We start from the raw sequence: 20,574 nt of genomic DNA, 5'->3' as shown, positions 1-20,574 counted from the left end.
ACAGAAGGATTTGAGTTCCTGTATGTTTCTTTCATCACACCATGTCACGTTTGCCATAAGGCATACGCCCCCACCCCTCTTCTTACCAGAAAGATGTTTGTTTCTGTCGGCGCGATGCGTGGAGAAACCCACTGGCTGCACCGCTTCGGATAGCGTCTCTCCAGTGAGCCATGTTTCCGTGAAGCAGAGAACGTTACAGTCTCTGATGTCCCTCTGGAATGCTACCATTGCTCGGATTTCATCAACCTTGTTGTCAAGAGACTGGACATTGGCAAGAAGAATGCTAGGGAGTGGTGCACGGTGTGCCCGTCTCCAGAGTCTGACCAGAAGACCGCTTCGTTTCCCTCTTTTTTGGAGTCGTTTTTTTGGGTCGCTGCATGGAATCCACTCCGTTGTCCTGTTTGTAAAGCAGAACACAGGATCCGCGTCGCAAAAAACATATTCTTGGTCGTACTGATGGTGAGTTGACGCTGATCTTATATTCAGTAGTTCTTCTCGACTGTATGTAATGAAACCTAAGATGACCTGGGGTACTAGTGTAAGAAATAACACGTAAAAAAAAACAAAAAACTGCATAGTTTCCTAGGAACGCGAAGCGAGGCGGCCATCTCTGTCGGCGCCGGACCCTAGCCCCCCGACACATAAACTACTGCAGCATAAATACTGGAGGCTGAGACAGGAGGGGTCAGGAGACACTGTGGCCCCATCCGAGGACACCCCCGGACAGGGCCAAACAGGAAGGAAATAACCCCACCCACTTTGCCAAAGCACAGCCCCCACACCACTCGAGGGATATCTTCAACCACCAACTTACCATCCTGAGACAAGGCCGAGTATAGCCCACAAAGATCTCCGCCACGGCACAACCCAAGGGGGGGGGGGCGCCAACCCAGACAGGAAGATCACATCAGTGACTCAACCCACTCAAGTGACGCACCCCTCCCAGGGACGGTATGAAAGAGCCCCAGTAAGCCAGTGACTCAGCCCCTGTAATAGGGTTAGAGGCAGAGAATCCCAGTGGAAAGAGGGGAACGGCCAGGCAGAGACAGCAAGGGTTGTTCGTTGCTCCAGAGCCTTTCCGTTCACCTTCCCACTCCTGGGCCAGAGTACACTCAATCATATGACCCACTGAAGAGATGATAATGTGAATCTTTTATTTTGACATCTTATGCTGGGTTTTGGAAGAAGGATGTTCCTTGATTATCTAGACCTTACAATAGTCAAACATAGAATTACGTTCCATAACGTACAACATAACAATTCACATATAACATATATCAGTACACATCATATCATCCGATATGGTGAGGTGAGGCGTGTAAATGATGCTTCTGTTGTATAAAATATGATTTATGCGTATGTATCTGTCATCTACAGGAGGATGACCTGTAGATGGATGACATGGGGAAGGAGAGGCATGCAGGGCCCGAAGGTTAAGACAATGTGGGACGTGCTGACTTCTCGCTGTGTCATGTGGCAGCTGCTGGCTCTGGTCATCCCTTATGCCGATATTCAGTTTTGTGGTAATAACGCAGTGAGTCTGTTCTATAGATATGTCGGAAATATGTTCTATAGATTTATTTCTACACCTTCGACATCTTCGGTGAAGCTGGAGTAGCAGAGGACGAGATGCATTACCTGTCCATTGGCATCGGAACAACAGATCTCATCACCATCACTCTCTGTGTAAGTGTAGCTGATGTGAAATGGCTAGCTAGTTAGCGGTGGTGCGCGCTATTGGCGTTTCAATTGGTGACGTCACTTGCTCTGAGACCTTGAAGTAGTGGTTCCCCTTGCTCTGCAAGGGCCGTGGCTTTTGTGGGGCGATGGGTAACGATGCTTCGAGGGTGACTGTTGACGTGTGCAGAGCGTCCCTGGTTCGCGCCCAGGTCAGGGCGAGGGGATGGACGTAAAGTCTATACTGTTACATTGGTGCCGTGACCCGGATCATTGGTTGCTGCGGAAAGAGGAGGAGGTCAAAACGGGGGTGAGTGTAGCCGATGTGAAATGGCTAGCTAGTTAGCGGTGGTGCGCGCTATTGGCGTTTCAATTGGTGACGTCACTTGCTCTGAGACCTTGAAGTAGTGGTTCCCCTTGCTCTGCAAGGGCCGCAGCTTTTGTGGAGCGACGGGTAATGATGCTTCGAGGGTGACTGTTGATGTGTGCAGAGCATCCTTGGTTCGCGCCCAGGTCGGGGCGAGGGAACGGAAGTAAAGTCTATACTGTTACATAAGTACAATACCATAGGTCATATAGCAGAGAGGACCTGTACTCATGGTTTCCCTATGTTAATGTCACCCTCATCTTCTTTGTCATCTGTATTTATGGACTAGGACCTTGTGAGTACATCATTTCTTATGTATTATGCATGTCTTATTTTCACAAGTCTACAGCTGTAGGCTAAGTGGTGTGTACGATTTCAGATCTGAGTATTGGGAGTCGAGTGAGATACGTAGTGGTCAAATGCTGCTCCAAGTCAACATACACACAGAACCGCAAAGTTGCAAACATTTCAGTGATCAAAAAGACTGCCATTCTTGACAGTTGCATATCTCTGAGGTCCTACTGTCTGTCTGTACTCTTATCTTTTGTCCGGGAAACTGTCAAAAAATTTGTTTAAGTAAGGACTACTTGATATAACTTAGTGCCGATTAAAATTGTATATTACCATTGATTAACCAACAAGACACTACATTTGGGCCCTCTGTTTTCATTTGACAGTCAACCGACTAAATCTATACCATGAGCCCCAATGATATGACACTGAAAACAAAATAGCCCATCAAAACAATGTTGCTGGGCAAGAAATGTCATGACTGTCTTTCCTTTTCAACACCTAAATGTCACCACTTTGGAGCCGATGTCTATGCAGATTGGTTGTCTGGAAGTGAGTAGAAATATACAGTATACTGAAAAAAAAATTGAAACGCAACATTCAACAATTTCAATGATTATACTGAGCTACAGTTCATATAGGGAAATCAGTCCATTGAAATTTAACTAGGCACAAATTTATGGAATTGTCATGAGCAGGGGCGCAGCCATGCGTGGGTTTGGGAGGGCATAGGCCCACCTTCTTGGGAGCCAGGCCCAGCCAAGAGTTTTCCCTCACAAAAGTACTTTATTACAGATATAAATACTCCTCAGACACACACACACACACACACACACACACACACACACACACACACACACACACACACACACACACACACACACACACACACACACACACACACACACACATACACACACACACACACACACACACACACACACACACACACACACACACACACACACACACACACACACACACACACACACACACACACACACACAATCCTGCAGGTGAAGAAGCCAGATTACACACGGTCTGCAGTTGTGAGGCCGGTTGGAGGTACTGCTAAATTCTCTAAAATTACATTGGAGGCAGATTATGGTAGAGAAATTAATATTCAACATCTGGCAACAGCTCTGGTTGTACATTCCAGGAGTCAGCATACCAATTGCATGCTCCCTTAAAATTTGAGATATCTGTGGCATTGTGTTGTGTGACAAAATTGCCTTTTATTGTCCCCAGCACAAGGTGCACCTGTGTAATGATCATGCTGTTTAATCAGCTTCTTGATATACCACACCTGTCTGGTGCATGGATTATCTTGGCAAAGGATAAACGCTCACTAACAGGGACGTAAACACATTTGTGCACAAAATTTGAGAGAAATACGCTTTTTGTGCATATTCAACATTTCTGGGATCTTTTATTTCAGCTCATGAAACATGGGACCAACACTTTACATGTTGTGTTTATTTTTTGTTCAGTATATACACACACATATATATATATTAGACTAAATTGTGTTTGTCATCAATGATATAGTGTTTATGCTACCATGTTTTATTCAGGACCTTTATTTTAGGCAAGTCAGTTAAGAACAAATTCTTATTTACAACGACGGCCCAGGAACAATGGGTTAACTGCCTTGTTCAGGGGCAGAACATTTCATAATCTATTCTGCACAGTGACATCTTTATTTTCTACTTATGGCCTCATGAAAAGTTTGAATCCAGTCATAGTGGCGTGGCTAAAGTGACCCGTGATGCGTCATGCTCAAGAGAAAATCAAAGTCAACTCATCCTAAACTTAAGCACAATAATAAACACACCAAAGATAACACACTCAGGAACAGTTTCAGATACATCTTTATTGAATCCCCATCTCTGTATCAATTAGACAGAGATGACAGACTCAAAAACAGTGTACAAAAACAGACATCTATAGAAAAGTATGCTTATATTGAAATATGTCCAAAGGTTTTATAACAAAACATGTAACTCCAATTTTTTTTTATATATTTTTTTTTTTTTAAAGTTCAACGATCTTGCAGAGTACAGAGATAAAATACCAAGGTAACATACATATACAAATGTACATCTTCTGTGTGTGCATGTTTTTATGCGTACAAAAGTGTCATTGCAAGTCAATCTGCGCATGATTTACCATTTCAAGAGAAAGGTCCTGTTTTTTAATCTCGCGTTTCAAATCCACTGCCGTGCACAATCAGTATTGGGAAGGCACTTTGCAACAGACCAACAGAATAAGACAAGAAAACAGCAAAGGTAAGTATCCAAGCAATCAATCAAAACATCTATAAATTGAAGTACCAAACAGATGAGATCAATAAAACAATACCACCAGATGATTTGATTAGCATGTATGGGCGATCCCAAGTGTTGCCACAACCACCAATTATATAAGGGCATATTTCTAAACAGCATCGTCTCTCACTTATCCAATAAATAACACAAAACAGGCCTTTATAAATGATTTTGTACTCCATTCGCTGTGTGAAAAGCATCACTATTTAGTGGGGATATAAAAAGAGCTTAATATGACCTAAACAGACTGATTGATCAAAGCCATGGGTCCTATCACTAAACGGGTAGTGTACACTACCAGAGCCAGGTAACAGCGCCGTGAACCAGGCCTGGGTTCAAATAGTATTTGATTTAGCTTGCCTGGCACAATAGAAGAGTCCCAAAAGTGCAAACCCACCCATCAGTCACTCCAGCCAGACTCAAGCAAATGTTTTTCGAGTACTTTTTGAACCCAGGTCTTCAGTGAAAAGCGAAACCTCCGTCACCATCCACACCCCCAAAAAACATTTATATCCAGAACAGTACACAGCAGACCATGGGTGTGCACTGTGAGGAAAACCTTTCAAATCAAACCACCACCACCACCAAAACCTCCACACCTCTTTCCATCATCGGCAAGGAAGGAAAAAAACATATATATATACACACACACACACATACACACACGCAGGATCCCCATTAATTGACAAACTATTAAAATCAATCATTAGGTTTGATCACATATATACGCATGTTATATTACACTCATTACAATCACAATATAACTATAAATAAAAGCAGGAATGTACTGAAAGTAATAGAGCAAAATTATCTGAAACAAATTAAAGATCAAAAGCCTTCTGGTTGATTACATTCTGAGGACAAAAGCACACATATCAGAGCACCAAACATGCACGCACACACACACAGATATTTCTGCATACATACTCTTTTTGTCACTCCCTAGTAGGCCTCCCGTCTCTAGCATAACTTAAAGAGTAAAATCAGCACAGCACATCGACATCTCAAACGTTGATTTATAAAAAATAAAAAAACTTTGTGCACAACACGGACAGGGCAATCAATAAGTTAATAAAATATATATTCTACATTTCTCACGATTTCTAATAGTCAAACCTGAACTTGGTCCCTGTTGAATACCCAGAACTGATTTCACAAGTATGTGACTAACAAATATATCAGTTCTTTAAAATGTCATAATAATAGAATACAACATTATCAAATGTAACAGCCATACTGAGGCATAAGGTTATATTCTTGCCCTGCAGAAACTGGTATAATTGACTGATTATATTCAGTTGAATGCATTCAGTCGTACAACTGACTAGGTATCTCCCTTTCCTTTATATTCGGAGTTGGACTAGATGTCCATCTGCAGCCTCGTCCCATCAGAGGCTCTGTCTGAAGTAAGGGGGAACCTTGGGTTAGAAGGCGTCACTGCAGCTGTGAAAACCATGTAGATAACAAAGCATTTCAAAATGGCCCAGTCAACATATGTACTAACCCACAGATTACCAATATGACTAGGACCTCAGGGTTTTTTCTGCATAGAAAAGTCTTGGCCGGGCCGCCTAAATCCAAACAGTGAAAACGTTTTCAGTGTAAACGGCTAAACCCAGATATAACGTATGTTGAAAAGATAATGGACCTAGGCATATTTATTTTTCAAACAGATCCTCTTTGGATCTAAATTTTAAAAACTACACAGTCGGGGAGAAACTAAAATGTAAAAAAACAAAAATGTCCCCCATTGATTTTGTTTTAATGTTTGAGTCACTCAGCTAGCATAAGAATGCGCATAAGCCATGGTAAAGTGTGTACAATCGCAGGAAATCCCCCCCCAGCGCCATGATAAAATGTGTGGAACTGCAAGGAATTAGCTTGGTGAAATTGCAGGAAATTTTCTCTCGGTGCCCAATCGGGACTCCATGGCCACACCCACTGCCACATCCACCACCTAAGCCCCATTTTGATTGAGAAAAAACCCTGGACCAGACATAACAATAACAGCATTGACTAATATATGTTTCTTATATGTGCATGTGTTTGGTAATGGATCATAAGCGGATGGTCATGTCATAAACAATACAAACACGATAAAGACAAAAACATGACTGACGGTAGACTTCAAAGACAGACAGCAGATTCAAAAAAGCTTTTGAAGTTGATTAATGTTAAAATGATTCACGTTTATGTACATTCTATATATTGCTATGAAATGGAACATTTATATTGATAGTAATAGCGAGGTCCATGACACAGAAAGGTAACAGAAGGTGATAAACAACAACAGTGAGAGATGATGCAATGAACAGCAAAGTAGTCTAAAGACAACATCATTCCCTTCCATCTGATAGGCTGAACAGACCTAGGGCGTACGGGTCACTTCCCCCCCAGGTCCATCCCACTATGCCCTGCCTCAGAGTCCACCAGCGACGAGGCAAAGGCAGACTGGACAATCTGGAAGCCAAACGACTCCAGCAGAGACATGTTCTGTTGTGGGGAGAAGGGCGAGCCCAGCGAAGGACCCAACTCCCCCAGACCTGACCCCGACCCTGCACCCACCACCAGACTCTTCTGGACCCCATGATGATGCACTCTGTTGACGTGCTTGTTGAGGTAGGATTTTGTTCGGAAGGTCTGGGTGCACTCGCTGCAGGGGAACTTTTTCTCTGGAGAGTCCTGGCTGGTCTTGGCTTTAGCGTCACTTGGTGGCGACCCCGGCACTGTCCCGGTACCAGCAGAGGCTCCGTTGCAGGCGAATGGTGTCGGAGACCCAAGCTCCTCCCCCTCAGACTTATGCAGAGATTTCATCTCGTCGCCATTGGGCAGCTCCCTGAAAGACGGCTCGTCTCCCTCAGATTCTCCCTGATGGGGACATTTCCCGGCATTCTCTTGCCCGTCTGAGGTAAAGACAAAGGGGGAGAGGGACAGGGACAGGAGGTGGGAGTTGGAATAGTTGGTGGGATGGGGAGAGTACAGAGTGGGTTGGGGAGAGGGGAAGGTCACAGGGAGAGTCAGGAAGCAGGGGAAGGATAAGGGGAGAAAGAAAAACATGAAAATTAGGCCATGCGCACAACACAAAATCTGGCGAGACCTCGAGGCAGCACTGCTCTTCACCACCATCACCTGCAACATGAACAGGACAGTTTAATGCTTTGTGTACTAACCATCTACTCCCATCTGCAGTATTCTTATAGTATTGCTTTTAAGTAGAATTGTACCGCAATTCTTAGAAGACATGGTGGTCATTCATATCGAATCAAAGTTTATTGGTCACATACATAGATTTGTAGATGTTACCGCAGCCAAATGCTTGTGTTTCTAACTCCAACTGTGCAGTAATACCTAGCAATAATAATAAAATAAATATACACATAAATCGGGTGGCTGAGGTCATTGATGATTTTCTTGGCCTTCCTTAGACACCGGGTGCTTTAGATGTCCTGGAAGGCAGGCAGTGTGCTCCCGGTGAAAAGTTGGGCTGACCGCACCACTGTCTAGAGAGCCCTGCAGTTGGGGACTGTGCAATTGCCATACCAGGCGGTGATACAGCCCGACAGGATGCTTCAATGGTGCATCTGTATACGTTTGTGAGGGTCTTAGGGGCTCAGTCGACTTTCATCAGCCTCCAGAGGTTGAAGAAGTGCTGTTACACCTTGTTCACCACGCTGTCTGTGTGAAGGGACCATTTCAGGTTGTCAGTGAAGTGTACACCAGGGAACTTGAAGCTTTTGACTCTCTACACTGCGGCCCCATCGATGTGTATGGGGGCGTGCTATCTCTGTGGTCTCCTGTAGTCCACGATCAGCTCCTTCATTTTGTTGACGTTGAGGGAGAGGTTATTTTCCTGGCACCACTCCACCAGGGCTCTCACCTCCTCCCTGTAGGCTGTCTTATTGTTGTTGGTAATCAGACCTACCACTGTCGTGTCATCAGCTAATTTGATTGAGTTGGAGACTTGCATGGCCATGGCAGTCATGGCAGTCATGGGTGAACAGGGAGTACAGGAGGGGGCGGAGAACGCACCCCTGTGGGGCCCCGTGTTGAGGATCAGGGTGGCAGAGGTGTTATTGCCACTTGGGGTCGGCTCGTCAGGAAGTCCAGGACTCAGTTGCACAGGGAGGGATTCAGACCCAGGGCCCTGAACTTAGTGATGAGCTTGGAGGGCACTATGGTGTTGAAAGCTGAGCTGTAGCCGATGAACAGCATTCTTACATAGGAATTAGTCTTGTAGAGGTGGGATAAGGCAATGGCGAATGCATTGTCCGTGGATCTGTTGGGGAAATATGTGAATTGTACTGGGTCTAAATTGTTGTGTAAGGTGGAGGTGATATGGTCCTTAACTTGCCTCTCAAAGCACTTCATCACGACAGAAGTGAGTGCTACAGGTCGAAAGTCATTTAGTTCAGTTACCTTCGCTTTCTTGGGTACAGGAACATTGGACATCTTAAAGCAAGTGGGGACAACAGACAGGAATATGGAGAGATTGAATATGTCCGTAAAGACTCCAGCCAGCTGGTCTGCCCATGCTCTGTGGGCGCTATTTCTATGCTTCCCGTTCTTAAGTTTAGTTTTTTATCTTTTACTTTCAGTTTAGTACACCAGCTTCAAATCGGTTGAAAATACATAATTTTTGGTTATTGAAAAGATATGTCTTAGTAGTTTAGATAGTACAATGACTCTCTACACTATGCATTGTTTGTTTTGTCACAAACTGAAATTAGGCAAACTATTAGAATTTTTACAACCAGGAAGGCGGATCGATTTCTGCATATTGCACATTTAACATGTTTAAAAGACTTACGTCGGCCGTGGAGAACGAGAGAACACAGTCCTCGTGAGTGTTGTGGGCCCGCGTCTCAATGTTGTTTTCATCGAAGCGGGCAAGAAAGTCTTTAGCTCATCAGGGAACGAGGTGTCGGCGACACGGCTGGTTTTCCCTTTGTAATTTGTGATTGTCTGGAGTCTCTGCCACATATGTCTCGTGTCTGAGCCGTTGAATTGCGACTCCACTTTGTCCCTGTACTATCATTTTGCCTCTTGATTGCCTTACAGAGGTCGTACCTGGTCTGTTTGTAGACGTTTATGTTCCTAGACATCTTACCATGGTTAAATGCAGTGGTTCTGGATTTCAGTTTTGCGTGAATGCAGCCATCTATCCATTGTTTTTGGTTTGGATAAGTTCTATATTGTCACAGTGGGAAACACATCCTCTATGCACTCCATGATGAACTCAGTCACAGAGTCAGTGTATACGTCGATACTATTTTCAGAGACGACCCAGAACATTTCCCAGTCCGCGTGATCAAAACAATCTTAAAGCATAGATTCCGATTGGTCAGACCAACGTTGAACAGTCCTTATCATGGGAGCTTCCTGTTTAGGTTTCTGCCTATAGGTGGGAAGGAACAGAAAGGAGGCGTGATCTGATTTGCCGAAGGGAGGGTGGGGGAGGGCAGTCCCGGAAGGGAGAGTAGCAATAATCCAGGGTCTGTGTTGGGCGTCTAGCACAGCAGATGTGTTGATAGAATTTCAGTAGCGTTTTCCTCAAATTTCCTTTATTAAATCCCCAACTACAATAAATGCAGACTTATGATATGCGGTTTCCAGTTTGCACATAGTCCACCAATTACCACAATCACATCATTAATCATGAAACAAACCCCTGCACCTTTATTTTTCCCGGAGAGTTTTTTCTTCCTGTCCTCGCAATGGATGGAGAACCCCGCTGGTTGAATGGACAAGAACATATTTGGAGAGAGAGTCATTATTCTCTCGAAGGAACTCCTCAACCTGAGTTCGTCTACTTTATTTTCCAGGGACTGAACGTTAGCGAATAATATACTTATAGGAACAGAGGGCATATTTGTTCAGATTATGCGGTAAACAAACATTCCGCAGTTTCATTCCTTTACCCAATAGATAATATGCTTTCATTGAGAGCAAAAAGTATGTTTCTTCCTTGTGAGTTTCAGGCAAAAAAACACAATTCTACACAACTGCTTTGTTGGCATTTCCTTACACTTAAGATTTTCACCGGGAAACAAGTGTTGGTTGGTAGCAAGCCATGGCAGATTATTTTAGCTCTGATTGTACAATATCAGCCCAGAATATCTGATATGAAAAAGGCCAGGTTTAGGCAACTTTGATGGGGGTGTGAGCCACAAAAAAACTGAACTCATTATGAGGGAGCAGCAGTGGTTCGCGGGTCTGCGTATCCACATCCATACCCACACATGCAGTCATAGCCGGCCCTAGCCTTTTGGAGGCCCTAAGTGAAATTTGCGAGCAAAACATTTTAGCAGCCCCACCTCTTGACAGTGGAGAGAAACAAATTCACTTTTAGAGTTAATTTCCTGCAATTCTACACATTTTTGCCATGGGGCGGAGAGAAGATTTTGCCATTTTTAACAAATTGAATGTAATTCTACTCATTTTGCCATGGGGCAGATAAATAAATGACAAGTTTTACAGTGGATTTCCTGCAGTTCTACACATTTTGCCATAGGGTGGAGTTAAATGTTTGCAGTTTTTTATATGATATCTGAGTGAGAGACTAAAATAAAATAGATGGGGCATCCCCGGTCGGTAATTCGACCATGATTACTTCAAGTTTAGATCGCTGGCTAGAGTAATTTACCAATCCAAAAAATGTTTGCTGACATGGGTTAATTGAGTGACTGTCAGTGACTGACATAAGAGAAACTGCTGATGCAAAACCAAATTTTGAAATTGCACCGTGTGTATTCTATTATTCTAACTCAACAGTAAGTTGAGTCCCCGAGTGAGTACCTAAAAAAAAGGGCTTACAAAAGGGGGGGTCACCAGTTGCCCATCCCTGAAATAGTCTATTGTATCAGTTTTTTTCACGATACCAAAACCACATCGGAACTACTCCTGCGACATCTCATGTCTCCACATCCGCTAACTTCTAGCGCTTATTTCCAGGAAAACTTACTCATGCATCCCGTCAACCAAATTTTCTTGACTCTTTATACCCATACACCCATAAAGGTTGGAATCTCCTCATCCAACCAACCCTTTACAGTGGAACCCTTGTTACCCGTCCAATCAGTGGGCATTGTTAGCGCCCAGGCACGGCCCAGCCCCCACCCTCCGGCTGGCCCGTACTGACCTGGCAGAGGCCCATGGAGGGGTTGGAACCCAGGCGGGCCGGCAGAGCATTCCCAGAAATACGGAGCCCCCCCAGGCCCTGGTTTCCCCAGTAGCAGCTCGGGCTGCAGGCCCAGGAAGGGAGGGCCGGGCTGGGGGAGAAAGCAGTGACCCTCTGCCTCTTGAAAGGTGACCAGCAGCCGGCGACTGGTGCACAGGTCTACACCACCGACAGACAAACACCAGGCCACCAACAGAAAGTAGAGTGGGGACAGCAGAGACAACAGACAAGGCCAGCGGAAACCATACAGTCAACGTAGTCCGAATGTTATCCAGACCTCACGAAGTCTTTCACTTAGTAGTTTTACTTTGTCCAGTGGAATGAAACTTTTTCCTGTATTACTTGCCAAGCCAGCAGACTGCTAGTCTGTTCTAGAGAATTGAATGTTTGCAATGGTATTTATTCTCTGTCAAATAACTTTTTCCTTTAGGAAGTTTACAGCTATTCTTTATGCTATTTCTTTCTATTTCCTTTATAAAATACATTTTATCTTCATGAAGCATTTCCCATTCTTCAATCCATACTCTTATCAGCTCCTCCAGGTCGCTTTAACCCTACTACTCACTCCTCTCGAACGGGGTTCTGTCTGCAGCACAGGCCCCTCATCTCATGCCAATCAGGCCAAAACAGTTGAGCAATGGTGTTGAATGAAGATGCTATTAAAACTGTCATGATCAGAGTCACACTACAATGGCATTCTACAGTTATTCATTCTAAATAAAAGCAGTTGGTCAATAGATTTTAAATCCTGGCATTCTGTCACATTTTTTCATTGATTTTAGATTGGAGATATGTAATCACTAGGAAGCTCTTTTCTACAACCAAAAAACAGGTTTTTGCGCCGCATCTAAACTTCTCTCCACACTGCTTTGGCTCTCTCTCGGAGTCGGACGTACTGTACAGCAAACTCCATAGGCTGCTGCTGGTTGCCATGGCAATAATATAGTTGAAAAAAGCTCCATTGAATCCAGAGGAACATTGCACAGTACAGTATGACTCAATAGACATGCAACAACATTAGTGCATTGTTTGACCAATGGCCACAAGGCGATGGAGATGACAGCAAGCGACAAACAGCGTTTTCAGACAGAGTTCACATTGCCATGCTGAACAGACAGAGATGGGTGTGGCACTAAGGCTATTAGGCTTAACAGTCTATATGTCTGAGCCTTGATTTGGAAAATGGGGTGGCATACATATACCTCTTCGTTGTAGATACTGCAGTGTCCAAAAATGTACCACTGGGGGGCAGTGACCCATTAAAAAAGACACCAAAGGCTACAATTTAAAATGTTCCTTTCACCTTGATTAAGCAATCTTTTAACTTCAAGAAATAGGCCTATACAAATTCTAACCTATTGAGCAAAGTTATCCTTATTAAAAGATTAATTCACATTATCTAAAAAAATCTAAACGTGAAGTTCCCCATTCAACTTCTCACTTTCCTCACCCTCTCTTCGCCATAAAGCCATGCAGAAGGGCACCCTATTTAAAATGTTTGCGTTGTGCTCACCATCGTTGAGACACAGCATACAGGCTGAGTGTCATGTTTCGGCTGATAAATGTACTAAAATGTGAATACAATTGAAATGTCAACTTTCTCAAATGGAACCACAAACATGGAAATCAGACAATGTTGTATTGAGTGGGAATATACACTGTTTTAAATTATACTGTCAATATTCCATAGGAAACCTATTGAACTAGAAATATGCATAATAGAATAGACATTCAAATTGGTATTTGACGGTGAGTGGACCAGCCACCATCATTCTGTAGTAATTGGAAGTTAATGTTTCAATGGTGTACCAGATAAATTGCAGTGGACTGAAGGGATAGGTCCGTTCTATGAATTACATTTCTATGATCGAAATGACACCCACCCTGTATTCAAGAGTATGCGGTGTCTCAACCGATGACGGGCACAACAAACACCTCAGGTGATGTAAAATAGAGCCTATGCTTGGTCTTCATGGGTCAACCTGAACCAAATACCCGAGACCTGAGCGGGTCCAGGTCCAAAATTCTAACTATTCCCTTGGGTCCAGGTCAGGTCCTGTTTCATTGTCATTGGGTCTATATAACTACAGGTGATATACATATTGTACATATATACAGTACAAGTCAAATGTTTGGACATGTCTACTCATTGAAGGGTTTTTCTTTATTTATACTATTTTCTACATTGTAGAATAATAGTGAATACGTCAAAACTATGAAATAACACATACGGAATCATGTAGTATTCAAAAAAGTGCTAAACATACCAAAATATATTTTAGTTTGACCGCAGAATGAAGGAAAAGCAGCCAACAAGTGCTGAGAATATGTGGGAACTCCTTCAAGACTATTGGAAAATAATTCCTCATGAAGCTGGTTGAGAGAATGCCAAGAGTGTGCAAAGCTGTCATCAAGGCAAAGGGTGGCTCCTTTGAAGAATCTCAAAAATAAAATATACTTGGATTTGTTTAACACTTTTGTTTACTACATGATTCCATAGGTGTTATTTCATAGTGTCTTGACTATTATTCTACAATGTAGAAAAAAGTAAAAAATTAAGAAAAAACTTTTGACTGGTACTAAATATGTATGTATATATATTTTGGGGGGAGGAACTCAGTCGGGATCTTACTGTTGAGTTAGAATAGTAGAATACACAAGGTGCAACGTGGAGTAATCATGGTCGAATTACCGACCGGGGGGACCCCCATTGATTTTGTTAGTCACCCTCACTCAGATATCATATTAAAAACTGCTAACATTTATCTTACCCTATGGCAAAATGTGTAGAATTGCAGAAAATGAGCTATAAACTTCAATTTATTATTTTTTGTCCCATGGCAAAATAAGTAGAATTGAATGAAATTAGATCAAATAAATGCTAAATCGTCTCCCCGCCTCATGCTTAAATGTAGAATTAGAGCAAACTTGGTTTAAAAGTGCAACATTTTCTCCTCGCCCCATAGAACATTTAGTAGAATTTCAGCAAACTATCTCTAAAACTTCAATTTTCTCTCCACTTTCAAGAGGCTAGGGCCAGCTCTGTGTTGGTATGGATGTGGTTATGCAGACCTGCCAGCCACTGTGACCCCTAATGATATTTGCAGATTTGTTTTGTGCCCACCACCCCCATTAAAAAGTTGCCCATAGCATATTTATTTTATGCTAATAAGGTGAATTTATTAACTTATAGAAGGCCTAGCCAACATATAAAGACCTATTAGTTAACCGGAAGAGCAACATGGCTGATAAACATACTTTTTTTTGTCACTCGGGTCTAGTCTAAATCCAAACCCGTTAGTGTACGGGTAGAGTCTAGGTCTGGCTGTTGTCCGGTCCATTCGTGTTCGAGTCTGATTGTTCTCAGGTCTGGGTCCAACGTTTTGGAACAAAGAAGACCTCTAATCTAAGTTACAACATATGTTTACGCATTTTTGAAATAATTGACATTAAAAGGTTAAAAGAAAATGTCACAAATAGTTTAACAACCCTGTTTGTACACTTTCAAATCATATCAAACTCAACCGTTTTACTTTTTCAGTGATGACGACATGGATGTCTACCATGGGCAAACATGTTTTGAAGGTTTAGTTCAAATCAAATGGGGTGCAGTCAGAAAGTGCATGAATGCAGAACAACCATATACACAATATCAGCCAGGACAGCTATTTCAGCCAGCTTTGTAAGTATGGCGCTTCTTCTGAAGACAGTGTCCCTACCGTTAGCTGATGGAGGCGCAGAGAGCGTATAGATCCTTTGGTGTTAGCATTACTGCACAGGCATAGACAAGCATGCCTATATATTTTATGTGCGTATGTGTTTGTGTATGCTTGTGTTTTTGGTCAGGCTTTAAAAAGACAGACAGAGCAGGTTTTCCCCACAAGCAGCAGCAGAGCAGATTATGATCCATACAAAGCAATAAAGAGACATATGCTGGGGGGGGGGGCAAGGTGGAGCGGAGCAGGGTGGGCGGCTGCTTGCCTTCCACTGCGCACTGGCGTCCCGTGTGGTAGAGGGCACCGCTGTGGTTCTGCGGCTCGGGGAAGGCACCGTGTGCTGGGGCGGTAGCAGGGAGCAATGGCGAGCCGTGGTGCGTTTTTACGTGCACCTTAAGGTAGGATGCAGTGGAGAAACCTGGAGACCAGGAGAAGAACACAGAACAAAAGGGCAGTGGCACTACACATCCAGCTGGGAGAGAATGGATGCTCCCTGTTGTCATGTACCCAAAGATGACTGTGGGACAACAACAAAAACTTGTTCCCACGTCCACCTTTTGTGAAACTGTTTTATATTTTCATCCAGACAAGCATAAGAGCTGGTACCAGGGATAATAATATGATTTTGTTGAACTGAGCTGAGCTTTTGGATGATGTAACAACCCCTCAAAAATAAATATGAAGCGCATCTAACTTCAGAAGGCAAGGGAGAATGTGAACCTGCAAAAGGAAGGGTAACCTCAAGCAAGAATAAAAAAATATGCAACCACTGTTCTCTCTTATCTAAGCTATTAGGCTTACCACAAGAATGACACCATCTCTAGCCAGGTAACTCAAGACAAAAGAAGCAAGGTAAATGAAGACAAAAGAAGCCCAATACAGTATTTTGGGGCAAAATTTCAGACCATAGGTCTAAAGACAAACGGCACCGGTACCGTGATTTAAATTACTGAGCTATATTGTATGCACCAAAAAATTGGGAAATTATATTATTTTATACATTCAATTGCTCAAAGAGAACCCCATACGAACTGTAAAACATGGTGGTGGATCTTTCATGTTAAGGGGATATTTTGCTTCTACTGGTCCTGGGGCACTTGTTAAGGTCAACGGCATCATGAACTTTACCCAGTTCCAGGACATTTTAAACAAAACCTGGTTGTTTCTGGCAGGAGGCTGAAACTTGGCCGCAAGTGGATCATATGAAAATCCACAAAGAAAATGGTTAATTGGCCACAAAATTTGCATTTTACAATGGCCATCTCAAGTCTATGGATGTGAAACCCATTGAAAAGCTGTGGTTTGAATTGAAGTGGGCAGTCCATAAGTGCAGATGACGGATACCAAGGATCTGGAAGGATTCTGTATGGAGGAATGATCTAAGATCCCTCCCAATGTGTTCTCCAACTCATAAAACATTTTAGAAAAAGGCTGAGGTGAGGTTTTGAAAACAGGGGTGTCAATTCTACCCCTACCTTTGAGAAAAAAAACATATTACTTGTTAAACAAAATCTCTTTCTTTCAGCAATTGTTTTAGTATAAAATAATTTCATTTTTTTGGCACATACAATACAGCTCAGTATTTGAATTATTTATTTTATACACTCATTTTTGCTGGTGTAAATTATTTCAGACCCCACGGTATGTACTACCTTGCAGGTCACACATGTAGAAAGCAACCCAAGTTCTTTGCACCAGCTGAGGTAGTTACTTACATTATTAGATTTGAATAGTAAAAATATTGGTAGATCATCCTTGTGGCAAGATCGAAATACCATTCTGGAAGAAAGGCAGGTTAACAACAACAACAAAAAACATACAAATTTAAGAAACAAGAAGACACAGTTATAGAAGGAAGCTGCCATCCTGATTCTCCTGACATGTATGAGGAGATGATGCTGCACACTAGGCCTGAGGTTACCTTTGTTGCATATGCTACAGTAGTTGTGAGGTCCTTCACTGTGTTTCTTGAGGTGGTCGGTCATGTACGCAGCCCGGAGGTACTTCCCACATACCTGGCACGGGATCTTGTCCTCGTGGCAAGCCAGGTGGGACCGCAGACGATCTCTCGTAGCAAAGGAGGCATTACAAATCTGAAGAGGAGGAAAATGCAGGTAAAGAGCATGCCCTCATACGTTACCTACAGAAACAGTATTAATTTACCGTCAACCATATTCTAATCGACAAGAATGAGTATGTTTACATGCAACCAAATAATTCCATATTTAACTGATTATGGCAGTAGGCCGAATATGGCAATAGCCATAAACACTTTACTCTGCTTATTTTAAAGATGCACTATGCAAAAATCGCTCTGCCATTTCCTGGTTGCCAAAATTCAGTCCTCGTTTTTAGTTTATGTGACAAAACATGCAAGTATTGTGTAGAGAGTCACGGTAGTATCTAAACCACAGTGAAATATATTTTCCATAAACCAAAATATAGTACTTTCAGCTGTTTGAAGCTGGTGTAGAAAACCGAAAGTAAAAGATGAAAAAAACTAAACTTAAGAACAGGAAACAAAGAAATAGCTTTTATGGATCTGTGGACTTGGCGACAAATATGAAGCGAGGGCCAGCTAACGAGGGCATACAGGTAGCAGTGGTGGGTAGTATATGGGGCTTTGGTGACAAAACATATGGCACTGTGATAGATAACATCCAATTTTCTGAGTAGAGTGTTAGGGGCTATTTTGTAAATGATGTAGATTTAAGGCAGCCCCCCGCACCTATCTGTTTCAGAGGGGTAGGGTTAAATGTGGAAGACCCATTTCAGTTGAAGGCATTCAGTTGTACAACTGAGTAGGTATCCCCCTTTCCCTAGTCAAGTGAGTAAAACAAAACTGAAAGTAAGCATCTTAAAAAAAGTTCACACATAAAAACTTTGTATGTCTCAACTCAGAATCAAATAGTCTTTGCAAAAATAACATGGTATGTCGGTAGAATGTTTATTTTGATTGGCGATTCTCGCCATTTATTTCAGTCCCATCAGGTAGCCTGATTTCAGATGTGTCCATGTAAACTGGATTATTAGAGAAATCGTTTATTTTGCAAAGCACGTAAACATTTTAAACAAACTATTATATTAGTTTCTGTTGTCATTGAGTAACCATATTCAATGACAATTCAATCATTAAAACAAATACCACACTGACTGATTTAAAGTGTTGTTCATTCATTGTGACAAATATTGCATCCACATCAACTCTCCTAAGAGAATCCAGTTGTTACTATTGTCTCACCTGACACTTATGGGGTCTCTCTGTTGTGTGAACCTGCTTGATGTGTCCATTAAGATGGTCTGGCCTGAATGAAACAAACATAGGCATGTTAGGAAGATGATAGGAAGACCGTCTGTCTATATTTTCCCTCTGAACACAGAATGCTTAGAATAGAATAGGGAATGACCCTGGAAGTAGTGATGGTAATGTAGGTCTACCATAATAACTGTCCATAGCTCACCTTGAAAACCCCTTTCCACAGCTTTGACAGACGTAAGGTTTTCCCACAGATCCATCGTGTGACCGCACATGGTATGACATCCTATCCTTGCGCTTGAATCGCAGGCCACAGACATGGCACGCATATGGCTTTTCCCCGGAATGAGACAATTTGTGTCGGTTCAGGTGGTAGACATCCCGGAATACCTTTCCACAAATGTCACAGCCAACGTGACGTCTCGTCCTCTCTCGTTTACGGCTGATATCTACTGTTCCATGCAAGGGCATGCCATTCTCCAACAGACCGGGCTGACCAGAGTGCGTTATCAAGGTAGGGCCGCCTCCGCTACTCGCGCCATGGCTGGACGCTCCATGCTGCGCTTCGTGATTTCTCAACCGCACAGCCTCTGTAAATGCTTTGCCACATATTCCACAAGGAAATAGCTGCTCAATGTCTTTAACGTCAGAGGTGCTGTGGTTATAATGTATATGCTCTATGGCTGTCGCTTTCTTTGGTCGTCCCCTGCCTCTCTTAGAACCCGGAGATCCCTCTTCTTGGAACGGGTTGCCCGTCTTCTCTGATGGAGACACGGGCTGCAGAACTGGAATAGTGGACTGGGGGCTGCTATCCGAAACAAGAGTGTCATTGGCATGACTTCCGCCCACATTATGTGTGTGCCCATTGTTGCTATTTTCCAACAAGCCATTCCCATTTGACATGTCTACCGCTAATTTGAAACCCAATTCAGAGCCCCCCGTGGCACGGAACAAACTGACGTCGCCTCCTCGAGAGGGTGGTATAAGGATTTGTACATTGGACTGTTTTATTACTTCTTGGCATATCTCGATGACAGAACGCATTAACAGAAACTTAGCAGCTGTCATCAACTCGGGGAAACATTCCAATCGTACCACAATCCTAGAGGTGTAGACAAAGTCCAAAATGTCTTTAAAAACTTTGGGGCTTATCGTATGCATCTCGAGTTCTTTTGCCTCCCCGTCGCCCTCCGGTTGACAACCAAAAACGGACTCGAAGTACTCGCTGCACGCCGCCAGTACCGCCTTGTGGGCAGGGAAGCTCTCTTCGCCAACGCGCAAGATCACATCGCAAAACCTGCCTCCATCTTTCCTCTGAATGTTGAGGTTGTGTAGCATCTCCGCGCTATGATTGCTCACCTGATAGGTGTATGAAGAATTCCACGACTGCTCCGCTATTCTCTCCATGCCGAATTCATTCAACATCAATTTAGGTTAGCGACTAGGGGTGGCGAAACAAATAGTGTGTAAAGCTCAATAGTCCGAGTAAGTTAAATAAAAAACACGACGACCACCCTTCCCTGTTTAGCATCTAAAATGTTAGCAGGGAAAAATGGCAGCCCCCCAGCTTCCTGTGAACTTTAACCTTTTTCGTTCGTTTCAAATGGGGGGGGAGAGAATCGTTCTATATTTCCACGTCGCTTTTAGATACTCGACAAAGTGTGTGTCTCATGTAAAATGTATTATTCTGATACTACACCCATTTAGCCGACAAGAGGTTGGGTTGAAGTTGTCAAATACATTCATAATATTCCTCTTCCTGG

At 43.0% G+C, this 20,574-nt stretch overlaps 1 protein-coding gene across 3 annotated transcripts; it reads right to left on the bottom strand.

Annotated features, from left to right (window-relative positions):
* Positions 1–4,188: 4,188 nt before the first annotated feature.
* On the bottom strand, positions 4,189–20,406 carry LOC112215192 (POZ-, AT hook-, and zinc finger-containing protein 1). 3 transcript variants are annotated; one of them, XM_024374131.2, is made up of 6 exons: positions 19,017–20,406; positions 18,797–18,860; positions 17,477–17,648; positions 15,821–15,973; positions 11,801–11,998; positions 4,189–7,565 (listed from the first exon to the last, which is right to left on the bottom strand). In XM_024374131.2, the coding sequence occupies exons 1-6, from the start codon at positions 20,234–20,236 to the stop codon at positions 7,045–7,047; spliced, it is 2,328 nt and encodes a 775-aa protein (XP_024229899.1). In that variant the 5' UTR covers positions 20,237–20,406; the 3' UTR covers positions 4,189–7,044. The 3 variants fall into 3 exon arrangements, with proteins under 3 accessions (XP_024229899.1, XP_042154911.1, XP_024229904.1); XM_042298977.1 differs by lacking the exon at positions 11,801–11,998 and having other exon boundaries at positions 19,017–20,405; XM_024374136.2 differs by lacking the exons at positions 11,801–11,998; positions 15,821–15,973 and having other exon boundaries at positions 19,017–20,403.
* Positions 20,407–20,574: the final 168 nt, after the last annotated feature.

The sequence above is a fragment of the Oncorhynchus tshawytscha genome, linkage group LG02 (assembly GCF_018296145.1).
Source record: "Oncorhynchus tshawytscha isolate Ot180627B linkage group LG02, Otsh_v2.0, whole genome shotgun sequence".
Lineage (NCBI taxonomy): Eukaryota > Metazoa > Chordata > Actinopteri > Salmoniformes > Salmonidae > Oncorhynchus > Oncorhynchus tshawytscha.
Note: the sequence above shows the minus strand (reverse complement) of the source record. Positions and strands in the feature narration are given on the sequence as shown.